Raw genomic sequence first — 22,968 nt, 5'->3', positions numbered from 1 at the left:
CTCAACAAGCATTTATTAAGCACCTACTGTGTAGCAGGCGCTGTGCTAAGTATGGGGATGCAAAGAAAGACAAAAACAAAAACGAAAACAAAAAAAATAGTCCAAAGAGCTCTAAGTCTAAAGAGAGTTATTTTTTTTTTAACTTTTCTTAGAATCAATACTGTGTATTGGTTCCAAGGCTTCTGTGGCAAGGGCTAGGCAATGGGGATTAGGTGACTTGCCCAGGGTCACAGAACTAGGAAAGATCTGAGGCCAGATTTGAACCCAGATTCTTCTGACTCTAGACCTGGCCCTCTAGCCATCTAGCTGTGCCCAGTGCCACTTTTAAGGGAGGAAAACATCGGATGTTCAGAGAAGTCTCTGCCATCACCTCCCTAAGGCTACTTCTCCATGCCTCACTACACCTAGAAATATGCCTGGAATAGATCCAGTAGCCAGATGTATCCATTCACATGGATTCAATACATCTTTCACAAGCACTCCAGCAAGCAGCATACCAACAATATCTGGATTTCTCCATTGTCTCCATCCAATAGATGAACCAGGCTCTTCCTGCCATGGTTCCATCATTGATGGTCTCTTTGAAGGCATCATCCACACTAAAGATGGCACCTACTACGTGGAGCTGGCAAGAGCATCTTCTGGTAATGAAACCAGGCCAAGCCTTCCGATCATTTACCACCAACGGGAGATAGGTGAGTCCTAGTTCTATAATCTTTGGCCCATTGGCTCAACTGTTAAGAGTTCTGAATGAGTTAATCTAGAGAGTCCATCCCTGCTATCCTTTCCACTTCAAAAATACTATAGGTCCTATATGTCTTTGTTGTCAGAATTGAGTCATTTCAGTCATTCAATATCAACTCTTCAGGAATGTTCAGAGGTCTTCCAAGCTGCTCAATTGTTCACCCAAATTTGACTTTCCCATGATACTCCTTTAACCCACTCTTTACAATTAAATTCAGTGTAATTCAATAAGACTTTGTTTAGCACTGACTGTATAGACCAGTGATGGAGAACCTATGGCACAGGTGCCAAAAACAGCATGCAGAGGACTCTCTCTGGACACATGGCCACCTCCCTCCCCAGCCCCCCACTCCCAGAATTTGTTACTAGAAAAGCAGAGGGACTCGAGTCTCTCTCTCTTCCAGTCTCCACCATGCCTGACAACATTTTTTCACATCCTCCACCTCTCTACCCAGCAGCCCAATGAGAGCGCTTCTTCTGTGGGGCAGGGCATGCCCAGTACTTGATGGGGGTAAAGGGCATGGCACTCAGTCTTGGGGGTGGGGCAGGACCCAGCACTCTGTCTCTAAAAAGTTTGCCATCACTGGTATAGACAATTGGAGCTTCTAGGATATCCTACCAGAGGACAGAACTACAGTTCACTTGTAGGGGTTTTTCTTGGCAAAGACAATAGAGAGGTTTGCCATTTTCTTCTCCAGCTCATTTACAGAAAAGGAAACTGAGGCAAACAGGGTTAAGTGATTTGCCCGGGGTCACACAGTAAGTGCCTGAGGCTTGATTTGAATATAGGAAGATGAGTCTTCCTGATTCCTTAAGTCCTTTCAGAAGCCCTATCTGCTGTGCCATCTAGCTGCCCTACTTTGCCTCTACTATTTCCTTTTTTAATGTGTAGTATATTTCAATTTTTTAGTATTGAATTTATTTTAATGATTCAGTGAATCATACTATGTAAAGAGTACATAATTTGAAATCAAGAGAGATCTGAGTTCAAATCCCAGATCTATAACTATTAGCTGTGGGATTCTGGGCAATTCACTTGAGCATCAGTTTCCTCATTTGTAAAAAAGGAATAATAATACCAGCACTATTATCACACAGGGTTGTTGAGAGAAAAGCACTTGATAAACATTAAAACTCCATAGAAATCTTCACTATCATGATTATGTTGCATGGCCTTACCCATGCAGGTACTCCCTTTTTAGGCACAGACTATACCCGCTACATAACCTCTCGTGATTCATTTTTGTCCCCATCCTTTCATAAGCTTTCCTTAGACAGTCCACCTAACTTGCTGTATTATGGGTTCTTCTCTTAGTCTTCTAACACGTTGTGAACCCAGGGCAGCACTAGGGTTGTTCATCTGAATCCCCCATTCTCCCTCCATGCCTGGCTTGCCTACCCATCCTAGCTGGCATGCCACGAAGACATATTCTTGTTAGCAAGTCATCCCCGGTGACGTGCTGCCATCTACTTGCGTCAACTGGGCATCTTTCCAGGACTCTGTGAGTCTTTGGAAAGTGTATCCCTTCTGTGATCACACTCTCTCGTGATTTGTATTCATCCCCACATTTTCAATAGGAGAATGGGGATAAGGGATTGGGGCTAGACCTGCTCTTTTGTTCCTCTGGGGAATTCTTGGGTGAGGAAACTCCTTCTATCAGTGTAGGTCAATAGCTATTCTGAAATGTTATGGAGCTGCTTAGAGCTAAGTGACTTTCCCAGGTTCTTACAGCCAGAATATGTCCGATTTGAGACATCTGGGAGCAGTTTGCAATTTCCCAAAAGCAATCTCCTCTATTTCTTCATCCATAAAAATGAAAGGGATTAGACAGAAGGTTCCTTCCAATGTGAAAACCTATAAAATAAAACCCTAACCCAAAGCTCAACTGGTTTCACACCAGAACTGTAAACCCCTGATTCTTCAGAAAGAATGTTTTATCTTAGCTGTAGCCTTTCAGACAAACCAATAAACCAATGAGAAGGGGAAGGAAAAGAAAGTAGGAAACAGTATTTATTAAATACAAAATAAATACAAAATAAAAATATTAAATACAAATAAATATTAAATATAGACTATGTGCCAGGCACTGTGCTAAGTACCGTACACATATTTCTCATTTGATATTCACAGCAAATCTAGGAATTAGGTGCTATTATTATCTCCATTTTACAGTTGGGGAAACTGAGGTTAAGAGACTTGCTTAGGATTCCACAGGGAGGAAGTGTCGGGACTCAGATTTTCCTAGCTCCAGGCCCAGCGTTCTGTGCACTATGGCACCATCTCATAGAGGGCAGAGGGAGAAGATTGTGATTACCTTGAACTTTGTACTTTCTTTACTTTAGATTATACCCTTTTAAACAACACAAACTGTCCTTCCTTGGCCTTAAAGATGCATCCATTTTGGCATCTTCAGCCTCCAGAGCTCAAGCTGAAGGTAAGTCGAATCCACATATTGCTGCAAAAGAAACGTCACTAACACGGGAGGCAGAGGCTGAGTCTGGACTCTGCTGCTCACTGTTGCAGATCATGGCGCCCTTAGACAGTCTCTTCTCTGTCCATCCAAGGAGGTGGTTGGACCACACGCACTCTAAAGTTCTCCCCACCATCCAGCCTCCCAGCCCTGCTATTCCTTCCATCTTCTAAAGTCCACTGATCAAAACACATTGGGGGATCCTTAGAAAAAGGACTCCAAGGGGCAGTTGGTAGCTCAGGGGATTGAGAGCCAGGCCTGGAGAAGGGAGGTCCTGGGTTCAAATCTAGCCTCAGACACTTCCCAGCTGTGTGACCCTGGGCAAGTCACTTGGCCCCCATTGCCTACCCTTACCACTCTTCTGCCTTGGAGTCAATACACAGTATTGACTCCAAGACAAAGGTAAGGGTTTAAAAAAAAAAGAAGAAGTATATACAAAATGAATATAAAGCAGAGCTTTTTGTTTTTTGGAAGGGGGCACATAGCAATTAAGAGGGTCAGGAGATGCCATCTAAGCTCAGGAGTGATCTGATAAATGTTTAACAACAGGCTTTCCAAAGAATATGTTTTCAAAGGTACCTGCATTATTAACATCATCATCATCATCATCATTATTATTTTATTATATATTTTATTATTTAACATTATGTTTATATATTGTATATTATATACATTATATATACCATCTGTCTTAACATCAATACCGTGTATTAGTTCCAAGGCAGAAGAGTGGTAAGGGCTAGGCAATGGGGATTAAGTGACTTTCCCAGGGTCACACAGCTAGGAAGTGTCTAAGGCCAGATTTGAACCCAGGATCTTCTGTCTCTGGGCCTGGCTCTCAATCCACTGAGCTAACATCATTATTATTAAGCATTATTAACATCACTTTATTTACAACATGATTTACAAAATAATAAACCAATCCCCAACTCATAGCATTTGCTGCTTTCCGGAGTATAAATGTTCCTACTGAAAATTTAACAATCAGCTTTCACAAGCTTTTTTGAGCTTGTTCCAGGACTCCCCTGTTCTTTGAGTTGAATTTCAAAAATTGTTAAGGATTCAAGGAGGCAAATAAAAGGAATATTTCTATTCTAGGCATGAGGAACGACAGACATAGAGATAGAAGATGGAGTAAAATACCAATTTGGTCAGACTGAAGAGTGCATGAAAGTTAAGTGTCAAAGGAAAAAAAGATAAATATGACTCTCACATGCTGCATTTTGGGTACAAATCTTCCAGAAATATTTTTATTAATTTAGAGAAAGAATCTTAGAGAAATAAATGTCCATTTGAACACAGTCCCATTCCTGCCCCAGGGGCCTCAGTTATCTCTCTCTGTTGTTCAGTTCTGTCTGCCTCTTGCCTGATCCCATTAGGGGTTTTCACTGGAGTGGTTTGCCATTTCTTTCTCCGACTTATTTTACACCTGAGGAAACCAAGGCAAACAGGGTTAAGTGACTTGGTCCAAGATCACACAGCTAGAGTCTGAGATCAGATTTGAACTCAGGTCTCCCTGAATTCTCTCTACCCTAGAACAATTTGAGATAACATTTATAGGAATCTTGAACAAAGAAAAGGTCACACTTTCTAAGGGAAAGCCTTTCCCAATCCCCTTTAATTCTAGTGCCTCTTTCTGTTGATTATCTCTAGTTTATCCCATAGGTAACTTTATGTACATAGTGGTCCCTCCTATTAGAGTGTGAGCTCCTAGAGAGTAGGGGCAGTATATATATGGAGACATAAATATATCCACCAATCCTGCCTTCTGCTTTGCACAGTACCCAACCCATAGGAGGGAAGATCAGAGGTATTTTTTGTTCCAAATTTAATATATTTCCCCAGATCCTCCACTTTTGTTCTTGACCTCTACACTTTTATGAAGGGAAAACTTTAGGAAGGATGTTAGGCTAGAGAAATAGTTCGGTTTCAGTGTTTTTAGTTGAACTAAAAAGGAAGTTTTCAATATATATTTAAAACATAAATACAAAACACATCCTAGATAATATAGTTGATATTTGTTTATTTTTATTATATTATTTAATTTATAATATATTTAATATTTTTATATACCATATATATTTTTTTAATATATACATCTTGGTGGTACAGTGGCAGCTAAGTGACTTAATGGCTAGAGTGCCAAGGCTGGAATCAGGAAGACCTGATTTCCAATCTAGCTTCAGATACTTCCTAGCTGTATAACCCTGGACAAGTCACTTAACCCTGTTTGCCTTAGTTTCCTCATCTGTAAAATGAACCGAAGAGAGAAATGACAAACCATTTCAATATCTCTGCCAAGAAATCCCGAAATTGTGTCATGAAGAGTCGGACATGATTAAAACAACTCAATAACAATAAATTACCCAAAAAATAACGTACATAAAGCTTGGAAAGGTAGATTGAAACCAGGTTATGAAGACTTTTAACTCTCCAACAGAGGAGTTTCTATTTCATCCTAAAGTCAGACATGACGGAAATTCCTGAAGCAAAGGAAAAAAAGTCAAAGTGAGCTCAGTGGAGCTGATTGAATAGGAAAATGGCGCAGTCATGGTCAGCCCCATGCTTGAGGAATCTCACTTTGGCAGCTGAATAGAGGGATGGATTGGAGAGAGAGAGAAGGGAGACTGGAGGCAAAGAGATCCATTAGGAGATGGTTGCAATTGTTCTGGTAAAAAATAAAGAGGGTGACAGTCACATGAATGGAGAGAAGAGGAGTGCTGCGAGACATGTGGAGGTAGAATTGACTAGACTTGGCAACTGATTGAATATTTTGGGTGAGGAAGAGTGAGGAGGAAGACTCCAGGGCTGCAGCCCTGCCTGAATGACTTGAATGAATGAAAAATGAATACCCTTTTCTTCCTATTTTCTTAGAATAGAGCTGGAATCACTGGGACGATTTTACGTATTTGGATGATTATTGTGATCTTTTCCTTGCTATGTGCGTGGTAGGCAACAAGGACTTGGTATTCATCTAGGCTGAAGAGCCTTTTAAGACTTTAACCTGACTGGTGAATCAGTACCTAATTTTAGACTTAGAAACCAACGTGTTAAAAGTGACTCACTGCAATGTCTAGGGCATTTTCCTCAGTTGAAGATCTGTCTATTTTTATAGATGTTGTGTTCCCCCAAATAACCTCCTCGTCCATGAAATGGTTTAAGAGGAAACTGAGTTCAGTAAAGAACACTTTCAAATCTAATGACGATAGTAATAATAATGAAGAATGGTGGTGCCTTCAATAGCAAAAGGGAAGGGGTACATTTGGGAAGAGGAGAAAAAGATGATGAGCTCCGGATTGGACATGTTGAGTTTGAAATTTCAGAATTTGTGGAACAGAATCATCTTCAGATTAAGAACTTTTATAAATGTTGCTCTTTTCAGACATATTGTAATAACATTTGCACAGGGAAAGGCCAGGAATTTACTGAGCCCAGTGATCTGTCTCTCCTGAGGGAGTGCAGCATCTCCAACTGCTATTTTGTGCTTAGGGAAGGAGAAGGGAACTCAAGGGACTGGGACTGGATATATAGATCTGGGAGTGATCTTCATAGCATGAATAGTGGAATACCTGGGAGTTGAGGAGGTGACCAGGATGGTAGCTTCACACATATAAAGCTGGAAGGAATATTAGAGATAGATCATTGAACCCAACCCTCCTCCCATTTTACAGATGAGGAAATTGAGACTCAACGTGGTTGGTTAAGTTACTTGCCTGTGCTTACATAGCTAGTGTCAGACAGAATTTGATTCCAGGTTTCCTGACTTCAAGTCTATCAAAAGAGATGGAGGCAGATAGAGGAGGGAGAAAGAGAGACAGAAACAGCGACAGGCAGAGATAGAGACAGAGACAGAGACTAGGCTCCTTGAAAACCATGATCAAATAAAAAAGCACAAAAATGCAGTCTTTTATTAACAACTGAGTACTACCTAGGTCTATTTTAACCAGAGAGAAAAATGGAAATGGAAAGAATGTACTACCTGGTGATGCCAAAATGAAAACTAAACCTGCCATAGCCAAAATCCAAAGTCTCAGATCAAAGAAAAATATTGCAGGCATCCAGAAAAATAGAGTTCAAGTACCAAGGAACTGTGGTCAGGAATATTAGAAAGACTGTAACAAGGGGCAGCTGGGTAGCTCAGTGGATTGAGAGCCAGGCCTAGAGAAGGGAGGTCCCAGGTTCAAATCTGGCCTCAGACACTTCCAAGCTGTGTGACCCTGGGCAAGTCACTTTACCCCCATTGCCTAGCCCTCACCACTCTCCTGCCTTGGAACAATACACAGTATTGATTTCAAGATGGAAGGTAAGGGGTTTTTATTTTAAAAAATTTTTTAATTTAAATAAAAAAGAAAGACTGTAACAATTAGAGTAAAGGGGAGAAAATGTGAGATTAACACATTCCAAAATACAAAAGACAAAGGCTTACAACCAAGAATAACTTAAATTGAATATAAACAAAGAATGGTAATCACATAATTATATCAAAAGATGCTAAAAAAAACTTTTGATACCAAGCCTAGTTCTATAGATTCATAAACAGTAATATATGTTTAAAACTAAGAACAATCATTATCTGCAGTGGGAAAAAGACCTTTCCCATAATATCAGGGATAAAGTAAGGCTATCTTTTATCACCACACTTACTTGAAATAACTGTAAAAATGCCAAACATAGCAATAAAATAATGAGAAGATTAAAATTGATCCTATATCATTTGTATATTTATCCTGTTTATTAGTAATTGATTTTATCCTGTAATTGCTTTTGTCCTATAACTGCAACTGCTTATGTCATGGTTCTTTGTCTCTAAATTTAATTCAGAATTCAGCTGGTCTGTAATGGGTTAAGTTTCTAGCTCTACTGCTAATCACTGATCTATTATTGCCTCAAAAAATTTTGCTAACCTTGGAGACTGTGTGAGAAAGAAAGGGAGTTGGGTCTAATATCTTTGCTCAATTGATCCTTCAAGGATGTGTGGTTTGTTGTCCAAAAGTCTGGGTGACTATCTTTCACCTGGATTCCAATAATGAGCATTTCTTGGTCTCACGAAAGAAGAAGTGGATCATTGCTAGCTCCCTTTAACAAACTGCCAATCATTCATGTCGTTCCCTGTGCCTCAGCTCTGTTACCAATGATATCATTTACCCTATTCTGTTCTTTGTTCTGAATTCTCCAAAAACCTATCAAAGGAGAACTGTTATTTTGCTGTGGGTCTTGACATGAATGGAGGCAAGTCACTGAACTATCTATTGACAGGTAATATGCCCCTTCAAATAAATGTTAGCTTGTATGGAGATCTGCCTCATTTTACCTTTTGTTTAAAATTCTATTGAAACAATAATAAAGGGACTAAACATAGGCAAAAAGCAAACCAAATGATTGCTTTTTGCAGATAAGATGATGTTCTACTTAGAAAACCTTAGAGATCTGACTAAAAATTAATTTTAAAAAATGCCTACAAAATCATCAGCTTTTCTATAAATTATCAACAGTAAAGGAAAGAAATAAAAATTCCATTTAATTGGCTATAGAACATATCAGGAGTTCACCTAACAAGACATGCTTCAGAATTATGTGAATACAACTAAAAAATGCTCTTTATGGGGGCAGCTAGGTGTATCATTGGCCCACAGGTGGGAGGTCCTAAGTTTAATTCTAGCTTCAGACACTTCCTAGCTAAGTGCCCCTGGGAAAGTCACTTAACCCCATTACCTAGCCTTTACCGCTCTTCTGCCTTGGAACCAAACACTTAGTATTGGTTCTAAGAGAGAAGGTAAAGGTTTTAAATAAATAAATTTTTAAATACTCTATAGCAATAACACCAAACCTGCATAATTAGAAAAGTACTAATTGCTCATGGTTGGGCCATGCCACCTTAATAAAAACTACAGTACTATTTTACAGCACTATTCTATACAGTACTATAAAATTAATTTATTAAGTGCCATGCCAACTGAAAATACTAAAAGACTATTCTCATAGCCCCTTAAAAGTAATAAAATTAATCTAAGGGAACAAGAGGTCAAGATTCTCAAAGGAACAACAACTTCTCACTCATACCTGAACAAGGATCATCTGCATTACACTCCAAACTGAAAGTGTGGGAGTTTGAATGTAAAGGAACTTATTTCCCCTAAGAAGCCCATTCACTTTGGAAGTGCTCTGATTTTTAGGAGATTTTTCCTTGTGTAACACTCCCTCTGAAGCCACTCTCCCACTGAATTCTCATTGGGGAACCAGTTCTTCAAAAGTCAGTGACTGCTACTCCCCTTTCAGGGTTCTAAGAGTATCCGGAGGGGCTAAGAGTGTTGCTCATGAGCCTCAGCTAGTGTGCTTCCCATGAACAATCATGCCACCCAGAATTAATAAACTTATTTTTCAAAAGGTATTTACTAAGCAGGTACATTTGATAGAATACATTCTCCCCAGTCCAAGAGTAGAATCATATACAAGATCCTTGGGGAGAAAGGGTTTGGATATAAACTACAAAGATAATGTTTTATACATGTGGAAAATCCCTAGTTCTATGTTATATTCTGTTGCAGGAGTGCACATACATCTATAAGTCAATCTAGAAGATATACACAATAAATACAAGACAAATTAATTTTGGAGGCGAGAGCACTGGGATCTGGAGAGATGGGGAAAGACCATGCAGAAGGTGGTGCTTGAGTTGAGTTTTGAAAGAAATACTGATCCTATGGGTCTGAGAAAAGTCCTTTCTTCCTACAGAGACCCCTCCTGATGTTCTCTGCTGGCCATGGCTTTGGTGATGGACAGGTTGCTGTGCAGTTCACCTGGGTTTGCTCCTTGTAGGTGGTGGCATCTTGACTGGGCAGGTCAATCCACCGCCAAGTTGGGTCAAGCAAACCCTTGGCTGATGTCCTGGCTTCGCTCTGTGTTCAGCTGCTGCTGAGCTAATCTAATCAGCTTCTGCCCTGAAGTCTCTCCAGACCTTGCAGTGCTCACAGGGTCATTGTCCACCTCAAGATTTCTGTTTAGGACATGGTTGGGGATGTAGACTCTAAACGATCCCCCTAGTGCAAATACTAATAATGTGGAAATGGGTCTTGATCAATGACACACATAAAACCCAGTGGAATTGCTCATTAGCTACGAAAGGGGCATGGGAGGAGGGGAGGGAAAGAACATGAATCATGGAACCATGGAAAAATATTCCTAAATAAATAAATGGACTTAAAAAAAAAAAAGATTGCTGTTTAGTCATCCCCCAATCCAGTGCCCACTGCTATCCTTTTAGTGGGCTCTGCTACAGATTCCAATTGACATCTCCCCCAGCCTATTCTGTAGACTAGCTCAAAGCAATCTTAACTCCCTGCTGCAAAAAACTGCTTGTAAATAGACTGTTTTCTTTCTTATACTTGTCTCCCTATGACCTGGCACACAGAAGGCTTTAATGGCTCTATCCCTGAGAATTCCTGGTTAAATTCACCAACAATAGCAAACCCCTAGAATCCCGAGTTTCTTCAAAACTCAACCCAAGCACCATCTCCTGCATGGTTTTTCCTGATCTCCCCAGATCCCAGTGCTCTCGCCTCCAAAATTAATTTGTATTTATTGTGTATATCTTCTAGATTGACTTTTGGATGTATATACTATCTCCTATAATCGAATTTAAGCTCATTTCAGGCAGGAAGGATTGCACTTTGGTCTTTGTCTCATCAGGGCCCAGCACAGTGCCTAACACAGAGCAAGTGATAAATGCTTAATGATGGACGAGGAAGGGACGACATGAGAATAAAAACATTTAAATAGTGCCTACTATTAAAACTACTAAAAGGTTATTTTATGCTTATATTTTTGTACATATTATGATAAGTACTTTTTTAAAATCTCATTTTTGGGGGACAGCTGGGTGGCTCAGTGGATTGAGAGTCAGGCCCAAAGACAGGAATTCCTGGTTTCAAATCTGGCCTCAGACACTTCCTAGCTGTGTGACCTTGGGCAAGTCCCTTAACCCCCATTGCCTAGCCCTTACTGCTCTTCTGCCTTGGAACCAATACACAGTATTGATTCTAAGATGGAAAGTAAGGGTTTCCAAAATAATAAATGAAAATCTCATTTGTTCTACTGGATGGAGAGAGAGATGAGTAGATGGACAAAGGCTAAGAGCCAACCAAGAGGTTCCAAGAAATATACCAGCTATGGTGACTAATTAATTCTCATCTCGCCAGGAGGAGAAAACATCCCCAAGACAGAGAAGGAGTCTTGATTACTCCAGGACATCTTGTCTCATGCACTTCAAAGCTGACTTTTTATTTTACAGAAGATTTGGAAGCTTAGAATCCGTGGTTGCTCAGGTGAGATCTAAGGGAATTGTGCCAGAGGCTCATCTATGCCCTGTCTCCCTATCCCGAGGGAGAAAGCAAAGAACTGGTCCTGGGCAAACCAAAGCAGAGGGGAGTGGGATAGAATGTGTGCCACCCCCACCCACCATGTCAGGTTCATATAAGCATGATGCTGTGGAAAAAGCATTAGATTTTAGGCGGCTAGGAAACACAGAAGACCTGATTTCAAATCTGGCCTGACACCTCCTAGCTGTGTGACCTTGGGTACATCATTTAACTCCAATTACCTAGCCCTCGTTACTCTTCTGTTTTAGAATTGATACTAATAGAAGATAAGGGTTTATTTGAAGAAGGAAGGAAGGAAGGAGGGAAGGGATATATATATATAGACATTTCATCCTATACAATTTGTCTCTCTATTCCCTCTAAGTGTACTTCTTCTAGCTACCCTGATGATAATAACAATTTTTAAGAGTTACCAATATGATCTTTTCTTATAGGAATACAAATCCTTTGAACTTTTTGGGTCCCTTTAAAAAAGGGTTTTTTTCCCTTTCTTAATTACCTTTTTGTCATTCTCTTGTGTTTTGTGTTTGGGCATTAAATTTTCTGTTTAAGTCAGTCAGGTCATTTCTTTAGGAATGCTTGGAAGTCTTCTATTTTATTAAATTGACTTTTTATTAAATGACTTGGAAGTCTTCTATTTTATTAAATTGACATTTTATTAAATGACCATACTTTCCCCTGCAAGAATATAGTCAATTTGTCTGGGTAGTTGATTCTTGGTTGTAGATTCAGTTCCCTTGCTTTCCAGAATATCATACTCCATGCCTTCTGGTCCCTCAATGTGGATGCAGCCACTAACTGTGATCCCATGATATCTGAATGGTTTCTTACTAGCAGTTTATAGTATCTTTTCCTTGGTCTGGTAGTTGTTGAATTTGGCTATAACATTCCTGGGCATTGTCAATTGGGGATTTAATACAGGAGGAAGATCTTTCAATCTTCACTTTTCCCTCTTGTTCAAGAATATTAAATAATTTCTTGAAATATTTTCTTGAATAATTTCCTGTAGAATGATGTCCAGGCTTTTTCTTTTGTCATGATTGTCCGGTAGTATAATAATTCTTAAGTTGTCTCTTCTGGATCTATTTTCCAGGTCTATAGTTTTATCAATGAGGTGTTTCATATTTTCCTCAATTTTTTTATTCTTTTGATTTTGTTTTATAGACTCTTGCTGCCTTATGAAGTAATTATGAAGTAATTTGCTTCTAGCTATTGGATTCTAATTTTTAAAGACTGAATTTCATCCCTGGCTATTTGGTCATCCTTCTCCTTCTGGTCTGTTTTTCTTTGTAGGCCATCTTTCACTTTCTTTGCCTCATTTTCAAGCTGGTCAATTCTGGCTTTCAAAACACTGTTTTCTTGTTTTAGTTCATGTGCCTCTGTTTCCAGAAGACTTATTTTGCTTTTTAAGTTATTTTCCCAATTGTCTTCAGCCTCTTTTAATTGATTTTTTTTTTATTGTGTTTTGAGTTCTTCCAAAGCCTGAGTCCAATTCGCTATAGTTTCTGCATTTTTGCTTGGTGTTCCTTGGTCCTTCTCTGTTCCATTTGCTCTTTGGATGGAAGCTGTTGATTGTAATTTCTTTTTTCTTTTTCTGTTGTTTACTCACATTTTTTCCTTCTTTCTCCCCTGTCATTAGCTATAATTTTGCTCCTCAGAGCTGGATCTCTGGGTTTGGGCTATTCTGTCCTCCTAACATTCTCTTCATCTTCTTAGGTTCTTCCCAGGCCTGGTATTCTATGTTCTGTGTTCTCTAAGGTCCTTTCCCAGCCCCAATACACAAGGTTCTAAGGTCCCTCCCAGCTCTGCCATTCTATATTCTGAGGACCTTTCATCACTGACATTTTATGAACTTATTTCACTAAATTCTTTAGTGATAGAATAAATGTGCCAGGAAGCAGCAGGTCTGATTGGATTTCCTTAAAATACAACCAGAAAAACAATTGTAAATGTCAGAAAACAATTATCAAGAATTATTTCTACTTGTAATCTAAAATAATAATAATAATAAATTGTAAATAAATGCCTGCTCTATGGGGCAGGAGCTATTTTTGCCTCTCTCTCTGTATACCTGTGCTTACCATGCTGTCTCACAAATAGGTGCTTAATAAATGCTTATGGACTGTCCAAGAAAAAAACAAAAAACAAAAAACAAACACAACAACCACCAGAAGGGGCAGCTAGGTGGCCTGGAGTCAAAAGGACCTGGATTCAAATGTGACCTGAGACACTCCTTAGTTGTGTGACCCTGGGCAAGTTACTTATCCCCATTTGCCTATTCTTGCCCTTCTGTCCCGGAGTTATGACTAAGATAGAAAGTAAGGGTTTAAAAATAAAAACAAAACACAACGAGAAGGATGAGCCACTTCTTGAGTTTTTCCATATGCTTCCTGTGGAAATGGATGGTTTGGTGTTGCTAATTTTTTTTTCTCCTTGGCAGATTGCTAGCTACGTAAAAGCTGTGAATGCCATTTATGAAAGGGCTGATTTTGGAGGCATCAAATACATAGACTTCAAAGTGAAAAGCTTGCACGTAAGTAACACTAGCTTGTTGCCATGGAGAAGACAGACTTTTTCTCTCCACCCCCATCTTGACCCTGTTCCTGGCTTCCAGATCTTCTCTCTGCCACTATAATTCATCACCCTCTCCTCCTCTGAAATACTCTCCTTCCATCCAGATTCTTGCTGCATCTCCTGACTATCCTTTCTTAATGAGGCCAGTACCAAATGAGTCCCATCCCACCCTCCAATTTTATTCATGGTGACTTGAATATTCATGAGGATGTCCCTTTAGACACCTTAGCTTCAGAGCTTATCAGGTTCCTCAACTCTTCTGATAACATCAGCTACCTACAAGGACAATGACACCTCTAAGCAAAGCACTGAAAAAACAGTTTCATTTTTTTTCTCAACCTCTGAAATTCCATTTTTTCTTTTCATAATCCTTGATCCTTCCATTCTATAATGACCCCACTCATTTTACATTCAGTCTCCATATTCAACATATTTCTAGTTCATCTCCCTTTTCCTATTCTCCCAGTCCATTATCCCTACTCTTACGTCACTTGCTGTCCTTTAAAGACACAAAGAGAAAATGAAGCAGAGGTAGGGGCTACATGAGTAGAGGAAACTTCTAGCATGAGAAGGTTGCAAGAGTATGGAGGTGAAGAAAGCACCCAGGGTAAGAAATCCAAAGGGTCAGGAGTGAGGCATAGAGAGGAATGAAGGAGTGGATCAAATGAAGTTTATTTGTTTTTTAAGGATTGGGGAAACCATTGCATGTTTGTAGGCAATGGGGTAGGACCTAGTAGATATGGAGATGCTGAGGATGAGATGGGTCAGACTCCCAGAGGAGATGTGAATAATAGAGAACAAGAGTATAAGTAACAGAGTTGGTCTTGGCAAAAAGAGCCAGGCTCCCTCTTCCTTAAAAGTGAGATCAAGGGGGCAGCTGGGTAGCTCAGTGGAATGAGAGCCAGGCCTAGAGACGGGAGGTCCTAGGTTCAAATCTGGCCTCACCCACTTCTTGGCTGTGTGACCCTGGGCAAGTCACTTGACCCCTATTACTTACCCTTACCACTCTTCTGCCTTGGAGCCAATACACAGTATTGACTCTAAGATGGAAGGTAAGAGTTTAAAAAAAAAGTGAGATCAAAGGAGTATATCATTGAAGAGGGAGCTCTTGGTGGATGACCTGGATTCTCTTTTCTTTTCTTCCTTTTAAAACTCTTGACTTCTGTCTTTTATCCATTCTAAGGCAGAAAAGTGGCAAGAGCTAGGGAGCAGAGATTAAGTGACTTGCCAACGGTCAAACAGCTGGGAAGTATCTGAGGTCAGTTTTGAACCCAGGATCTCCCAACCCCAGGCCTGGCTCTCTAACCACTGTTTTACCTAGCTGCCCCCCAACCTTGATTTTCTTAGGGAATGAGGATATCTGTTGAGAGGGCATGGTCTAACTGCTCTTGCATTCATCTACCATCTTTCTTTTCTCCAGGTCACTATCTTTCCTTATCTAGTCTATCACCTATTTAGCAATCTTCACGTCATCCCCTGTCTTCATCCTTGGTGACTTCAGTATTCATATTGATATCACTTCAACACTTAATTCTGGACACTGAACTCTGGCCAGAGGCTGAGCTCCATTCACAACCCCAGACTATGTTCTTCTTCTTAGCCAGTTGTCATAAAATTATACTACGGATTGCAAACAAGATTTAAAGAACTATCAGCCAGTCAATAAACATTTATGGGGGCAGCTAGGTGGCTCAGTAGATAGAGAATCAGGCCTAGAGACAAAAGGTCCTGGGTTCAAATATGGCCTCAGACACTTCCTAACTGTGTGACCCTAAATAAATCACTTAACCCCCATTGCCTAGCCCTTACAGTTCTGTTTTGGAATCGATACTTAGCATTGATTCTAAGATAGAAGGTAAGGGATTTTCTTTTTAAATTTTTTGAAGCATTTTTAAGTACCTGCTATATAGCTCAAGCTTTGTACAAAGAAAGAGTCCCTCAAGGCACTCATCTTACAGTGAGGGAGGCAAAATGCAAACAACTATGTCCATACAACATATATAAAATATATATCCTATATAACATATATAAATACACACACATATGAGAGCTGGGTACAGAAATACATTTCACTCAACAGGGAAATGGGAGGGAAGGGGGAGAAGGGAGAAGAAGGAAAATTCAGGCATGTCAGATGAGCTGAAGAAGCAGGCAATCTGAGGAAGGAACAGGAAGCAGCCCGTGCCAGGCAAGTCAAACCACCCACCACCCTAATCACCGTCTCCTCTGAAACCCTGATGGAGACGGCTCAGGACTTTGAATCCAAGAGCTTGGGGAATAGCAATGCTTTCAGCATAAATGCCCTCAGTTATCATCCTGGCAGCCTCCCCTGTGGAGATGCAGCTATTTGCAGGTACTGTAGCTTCTGAAGACCCAGAAAAGAAAGTTCTTGTTATCAGAGTACTTGGCATTGTCAAGTAGTTCAGCATCAGAAATGAATATGCTTTTCTCAATAGAAATAACATTAAAAGAAGAGGCATTTGCTTTACTGCTGCACCCTGAGGACCATGAGGCCATTCCATCTGACACATAGCTAAAACCTTCTGTGTGTATTATCTTACCTATTAGAATGCGAACTACACAAGAGAAGATGTCTGAATTTTTTTTTGTACAGTACTTTGCATGTAGTAAGATTTAATAAATGTTTCATTCATTTGTTAAGGGGATAGTCCTAAATAAACAAAACTATAACAGCTGTTTCTTGATGGTAAAAAAAAATGGGAGTACTCATCAATTAGAGAACAGTTAGACAAGTTATGGTATAGGAAAAGGATAGAACTCTACTATGCTAAAAGGTTAGTTTCAAGGAAACCTGATGAACTGATGCAAAGTAAGATGAAGAGAATCAGAAGAATAATTTATACAATAACATTACTGTAAAGACCCATTGCCTAATCCTTCTGCTTTGGAATCTATACCTAGTTAATTCTAAGATGGAAAGAAAGGGTTAAAAAAGAAAAAAAAATGTTTTTGTTTGCTTGACTCATTTTTCTTTCTTTCTCGGTGGGGCTGGTTGGAGAGGTAGGAGAAAAAGAAAGCAGATTTTCATTGATTGAAAAAATAAAATTTAACATTTATAAAAAAGAACAATAAAAGATTATGATTCAATAAAGGAATTTTAGAGTTCATGAACCTAAAAGTGGAAAATTTGTGAGTGATCAGTCATCTCTGTATGTAACTTTGATGGAGTAGAGCAACAAATCATGAGAAATGGTTAAGTTGAGGAAATGGGAGGTTAGAATGTTTGAGGGAGTATTGATAAGTAGGCTGGTGTTTCTTTCTTATTTTGAGAGCAGGAGTTGGGGAGGAGGGAAAGATTGTGATCCAGGCACTGATCTCATTGTAAAAGGTTGGTGTCCCACAAAACAGTATATAATAACTACCAGGGCAGATGGCTCAGTCCCAAACCATCTAGTTTGCTCGGGATGGCATTCTGATGATGAGAAACACAGGTGCCCTTCTGCACCCTGGAAGAAGGAATCATCAGTAGACCTTCTTTGTTCTTAGGTTGTACAAGAAGATGACCCCACAAGTTCCATGTACTCACGCTTCATTGGTCCAGAGAAGCTCCTGATGCTGCATGCTCGGTCCAACTGGGATGGTTACTGCTTGTCTTACCTCCTGACAGACAGAGACTATAGTGGAATCCTTGGAATTGCCTTTAATGGCCAAGCTGGTGAGCAAAGCCAGGGGACTCTTGGAAGTGAGGATGGTTAGGATACTGGCCTGAATAGAACAGTGTTATGTAAGTAGTAGATAAAGTGAAATGCACAATTGAGGAATAGATCTTTAGGTGATTTGGGGATTTGGGTGAATTAATAGAAGGAACACTGGATTTGGACTAAGAAGATGTTGATTTGAAACCAATCCTGATACTTAATGTTTAAATGACCTTGGGTAAGTCATTTCCATCTATAAAATGAGGGATTTTCCCCCAAGAATCAATACTATAAAACTTGATGGGTAACAGAAAACCACTGAAGATTTTGAAGCAGTGGAATAGAAAGATCAGAGTTGGGCTTTAGGAAGATAAATTTGGCTGTCTTCATATTATGGGTCAGAACAGAGAAATTTAAAGACAGCAGGATCAGCCAAAAGGCAATTCCAAAAATATTGGTTTAAGCTGAAGACCTTGGGGCATAAGGTCCAGCCTTGCCTTCCACTTCCTAGCTGGAGGGTTGGAGGCAAACCAGTTCACCTGTCGGAACCTGAATCTCCCCATCTATAAATTGAATGGAATAGAGGACGAGTAATAGAGGACTTCTTATTCTATCATGCAGTGATTTTTAGGTTATTATAATAGCTCAGACAAGAGGGATGAAGGCTTGTGATGAGCAAGAAGGCATTTGGAAGGTGGAATTAGTAGAGTGAGATGTTTTCCACTGGATGTGGGAAGAAAAAGGAGAAAAGGAAGGATCAGACAGGGTTCTGAAATTCTAAGCTTGAGGGACTGGGATTATTTTGAGTTTCCATATTCCCTACAGATTTCTCCTGAGGGCTGCAAGGGAAGAAACTAACCCTCTTTTTGCTTCATTCTAGGGGACCTGGGTGGCATTTGCTCCAAGCATAGGAAGTTCCAAGGCACACTGAGGTCTTTGAACACAGGGCTGATCACAATTCAGAAGTATGGCCATTATCTTCCACCCCGCATCGTCCACATTGCACTGGCCCATGAGCTGGGTCACAGTTTAGGGGCCCCTGTGAGTACTTTGATTCCAGATTCAAAGATCAGTCCTAGGGAACCCTCCAGCCCACCTTTTCCTTGAGAGGTTCTAAGTAGAAAAGTAAGAAAAAAAATCAACCTTCTTTAGCATTAGAACCCAGTTTCTGGGCGAGGAACCAAAAGAGCTAGAGTCTGGTCCCATCCCTGCCACTGCCTTGGCCAAATCGCTTCCCTAAACTGGCTTTCCATTTTTCCACCTGTAAGATGAAGGGGTTGGACTCCATTGATTATTCCTAAGATTGCCTCAAAGATTCTTGGATTTTCCCAGGATCAGAATGGGTCAGGACAGTCAGTGATGTGTGAGTATCAACGCTAACCATCATCCATCCCCTATTTTCCACTCACAGCCTTGATACCAATATAATAATAATGGCCAGCATTTATACAGCACTTACCATGTTCCAGGAACTATACTAAATGCTTTACAAATATTATCTCATTTGATCCTGGGATAACAATAATCCTGGGAGTTAGATGATCTTGTCATCCTCATTCTACTGATGAAGAAATTGAGGCAAACAGAGGTTTACTGACTTGCCTGGGCTCGTACAGCTTATAAATAACTGAGTCTAGATTTAAATTCAGGCCTTCCTAACTTCAGGCCCAGCACTCTAGCCATTATACCATATAGCTGCCTCAGTTTCAAAAGGGATCTAGTCCCAAGGGAGCTAGTTTCAAATCTTGCATTTGACACTTTTTAAAAATTTAGCTTTTTCCCTCAATTACATGTAAAAACAATTTCCAAGATTTTTCAAAGAATACCGAGTCTTGAATTCTCTCCCTCTCCCCCCCCTACCACCTTCTTGAGAGGGTAAACAATCGTATATAGATTTTACATGTGCAATCAGGTAAAACATTTTTCCATATTAATCCTTTTGTGGAAGGAAATTCAAATAGAAAAAAATTAAGAAAATGAAAAAAGTTCACTTTGGTCTAGATTCAGATTTAATTCTTTTTCTCTGGAAGTAGAGGGCATTTTTAAAAATCATGAATCCTTTAGGATAGTTTTGGATCATTACATTGCTAAGAATAGCTGTTATTCACTGAAAAGTATTCCTTTGACACTTTCTGGCTAGCTATTTGAACAAAGACAAGTTATATAACATCTCTGTGCCTCAATTTACCTGTCTGTAGCATGGGGCTACTGACCTCACCTAATTGTTATGAGCTACAAAGGAGGAAATGTATGTAAAGCACTTTGCAAAAACTGAACTACTTTATAAACATTAACTATCATCGGCAATGGCAACATTACTATTATTTGGGTTTTCACCTAAGACTCTTGCAGTGGTGTCCTCACTGGTCTTCCTGTTTTTAGTTTTTCCTTCCTTCACTCCACTTCCACACAGTGAGCAGAGTAATTTTTCCAAGATCTGACCATGTTAGCTCAAAAGTCTTCAGTGGCTCTCTCTGGCCTTTAAGACAAAGCACAAACGTCTCCCATTGGCATGAAAGCCCCCATCATTTGGGCACATCTTTCTTTCATAGTGTTCCTCTTCATGATCTCTGCATTCACCCAGGCTGATCCCTGTGTCTGATGGCAGAAAAGGAGTTGAACTCCAGTCCTTGGATTTCATCAAAAGCCGTCCTCTGGGTTGTAACAGAAAGTACTCGGGTTACTGCCCCCTCTGAGGTGGCTTTGCAGGGGAAATTGGCAAAGAGATGCTGGCTAGACTTGGGCCACTCTGGTGGACCCGAAAGTCAACATAAGTTCTGTTCCCATCATAGCCACTTCCTAGCTCTGTGACTCTGGACTTAAATGTGACACTTAATCTCTCCCAGTCTCAGTTTCCTCCTCTGAAAAATGGGTAAAATAATGGCACTTGTCTTCCAGACTTACTGTGAGGATCAAATGAGGTATTGGTAAGGTGCTCTGCCAATGGTCAAGTGCTCTCTATCATTCATGGCTGGCTCTCACTCCTCAGGCTTGGGGTGCTTTCGGAGCTCTGCTCCAGTTTGGGGGCTTTAGGATTCAGGGATGAGCTGAGAAGGGAGAGACAGACAAGGGTCTGTTTGAGTCAGAAAGCATTTACTCATTCTGGTATGGACTGGAGTAGTTGGGGAGAACTTCATGGAGGTGGTAGGGTTTGAAGGAATGAGCACCAACCTGAATGTAACCTGGGGTTCAAGTCTGGGCATCTGTAGGAGGCTCTTCTCATTGGAGGTGAATGGGATGGCATTCCAAGAAATGATTATTCAGACTCATTATAAGGAGTCTCTTTTAAAAAAACAACAACAAAAAAAATCCCTTTACTTCTGTCTTAGAATTAATACTGTGTGTTATTAGTTCACTTCCCAGCTGGGTGACCCTGAGCGACTGTGTGACCCATTGCCTACTGGTTGTGGCCCTATGCTCCTAGAATGGAGTCCCAGGATAAAATAAATAAATAAGTAAATAATAATAAAAAAAAGGTATTAGTTCTAAGATAGAAGAGGGGAAAGGGCTGGGTCATGGGGGTTCAGTGACTTGCCCAGGGTCACCCAGTGAGGAAGCGTCTAAGGTCAATTTGAACCCAGGACCTCCTGTTTCTAGCCAGGCTCTCAATCTATGAGCTACCTCACTACCTTCTTGGGAGTCTCATTTTTATACAAAGTACATTTCTCACAGGAAACATTCCCATTAAGTCATGGACTGACCCATTTTACAAATGAGGAAATAGGTTTGGAAATGGTAAGGGATGAAAGGGGGAGCCCCCTCAGGGACACCCTTTGGCAGGGGCCATGCTGAAGATTGGGCAAATGAGGGAAATTGTTCTTTTGAACTCAATGTAGAAATGTGTGCCATTTCAGCATGATGAGAGCCAGCAGTGTGCCCCCTTCAGCATGGACACTACCCATGGGAACTTCCTGATGTTTGACTATGCCACAGACGGGGACCAGCCCAACAATGACAGATTCTCTCCCTGCAGCACAGCCTTCATCAGGAAGACTCTCAGAGCCAAGAAGGACCAGTGTTTTGTGGGTGAGCAGGGCAGCCAGATGGGAGCATCTGCTGAGAGCACAGTCCTGGGCTCAGGAAGGTGGTAGATGCTGACACCAGCTCCTACCAGGGCACTCTAGTCTCTCAGACGGAGGCCACTTAGAGATGTCTTCTGGACTGGTGGGCTTTATTTTTTAATTTATTTTATTTTATTTTTTTCAAAACTCTTCCCTTCTGACTTAGAATCAGTACTGTGTATTAGTGCCAAGAAAGAAGAGTAGAAAGGACTAGCAATGGGGATCAAGTGACTTATCCAGGGTCACACAGCTAGGAAGTATCTGAGGCCACATTTATAAACCCAGGATCTCCCATCTCTAGGCCTGGTTCTCCATCCACTGAGCTACTCAGCTGCCCCTTTCTGAGCCCTTTTCTATTCTCCCCAGCATCCCCATGTTAATGGTCAAAGGACCCCTGAACCCCATAGTACTGGGTCTTGGTCAAGGGTCAGCTTTAAATTCTGTAAAATGAATTTAATTGAAGTATAATAATAGTGATACCTAACATTTACATGGAGCTTACCATGGGTTCTAAATGCTTGACAAATGTTCTCTCATTTGATCCCCACGACATTCCTGGGAGGTAAATGCTATTACTGTTCTCATTTTACCATGAGGAAATTGAGGCAAAGATACATTCAGTGACTTTCCCAGGGTCACCAGGCGAATATGTGTCTGGGGCTGCATTTGAATTCTCAGCCTCAGCCCTCTTTCTCAGGCCCCCCCCCCCAATATCGCTAAGGCAGCAACTTCCCCGTTTTCTTCCCCGCTCTCCACCCTTACCACCCTCCCATCTGGTTTGTTTCCCAGAAAGTGACCGGCCCATCTGTGGAAACCAAGTGCTGGACCCGGGAGAGGAGTGCGACTCGGGGAGCGAGCCCAAAGATCCTTGCTGCTACGCTGCCAACGAGACAGAAGGGCTCCGCTGCCAGCTGAAGGGGGGAGCACAGTGCAGGTAGGAGCCCGGCCCTGGGCCAGCCCTACAGCCGAGATGTGGCCAGGAGCCTGCCCCGCCCTCTCTCCCCCTTCACATGGCGCCTGCCCCGCCCTTTCTCCCTACCCCGCCCTCTCTCTCCCTCCAGTAGGTGCCTGTCCCGCCCTCTCT

At 40.8% G+C, this 22,968-nt stretch overlaps 1 protein-coding gene across 1 annotated transcript in view; it reads left to right on the top strand.

Annotated features, from left to right (window-relative positions):
- Positions 1-22,968, top strand: part of LOC123232128 (disintegrin and metalloproteinase domain-containing protein 10-like) — a 40,268-nt gene that overhangs the window by 8,018 nt on the left and 9,282 nt on the right. Inside the window, exons 4-11 of the mRNA XM_044658486.1 lie at positions 537-695; positions 3,088-3,179; positions 11,411-11,536; positions 14,031-14,123; positions 17,672-17,840; positions 18,704-18,864; positions 21,678-21,849; positions 22,674-22,818. Of these exons, the coding sequence (XP_044514421.1) occupies positions 537-695; positions 3,088-3,179; positions 11,411-11,536; positions 14,031-14,123; positions 17,672-17,840; positions 18,704-18,864; positions 21,678-21,849; positions 22,674-22,818 (1,117 nt within the window). The remainder of the gene's footprint in view (positions 1-536; positions 696-3,087; positions 3,180-11,410; positions 11,537-14,030; positions 14,124-17,671; positions 17,841-18,703; positions 18,865-21,677; positions 21,850-22,673; positions 22,819-22,968) is intronic.

The sequence above is a fragment of the Gracilinanus agilis genome, chromosome 1 (assembly GCF_016433145.1).
Source record: "Gracilinanus agilis isolate LMUSP501 chromosome 1, AgileGrace, whole genome shotgun sequence".
In the NCBI taxonomy this organism is placed as follows: Eukaryota; Metazoa; Chordata; class Mammalia; order Didelphimorphia; family Didelphidae; genus Gracilinanus; species Gracilinanus agilis.
This window is presented reverse-complemented; position numbering and strand designations above follow the sequence as displayed.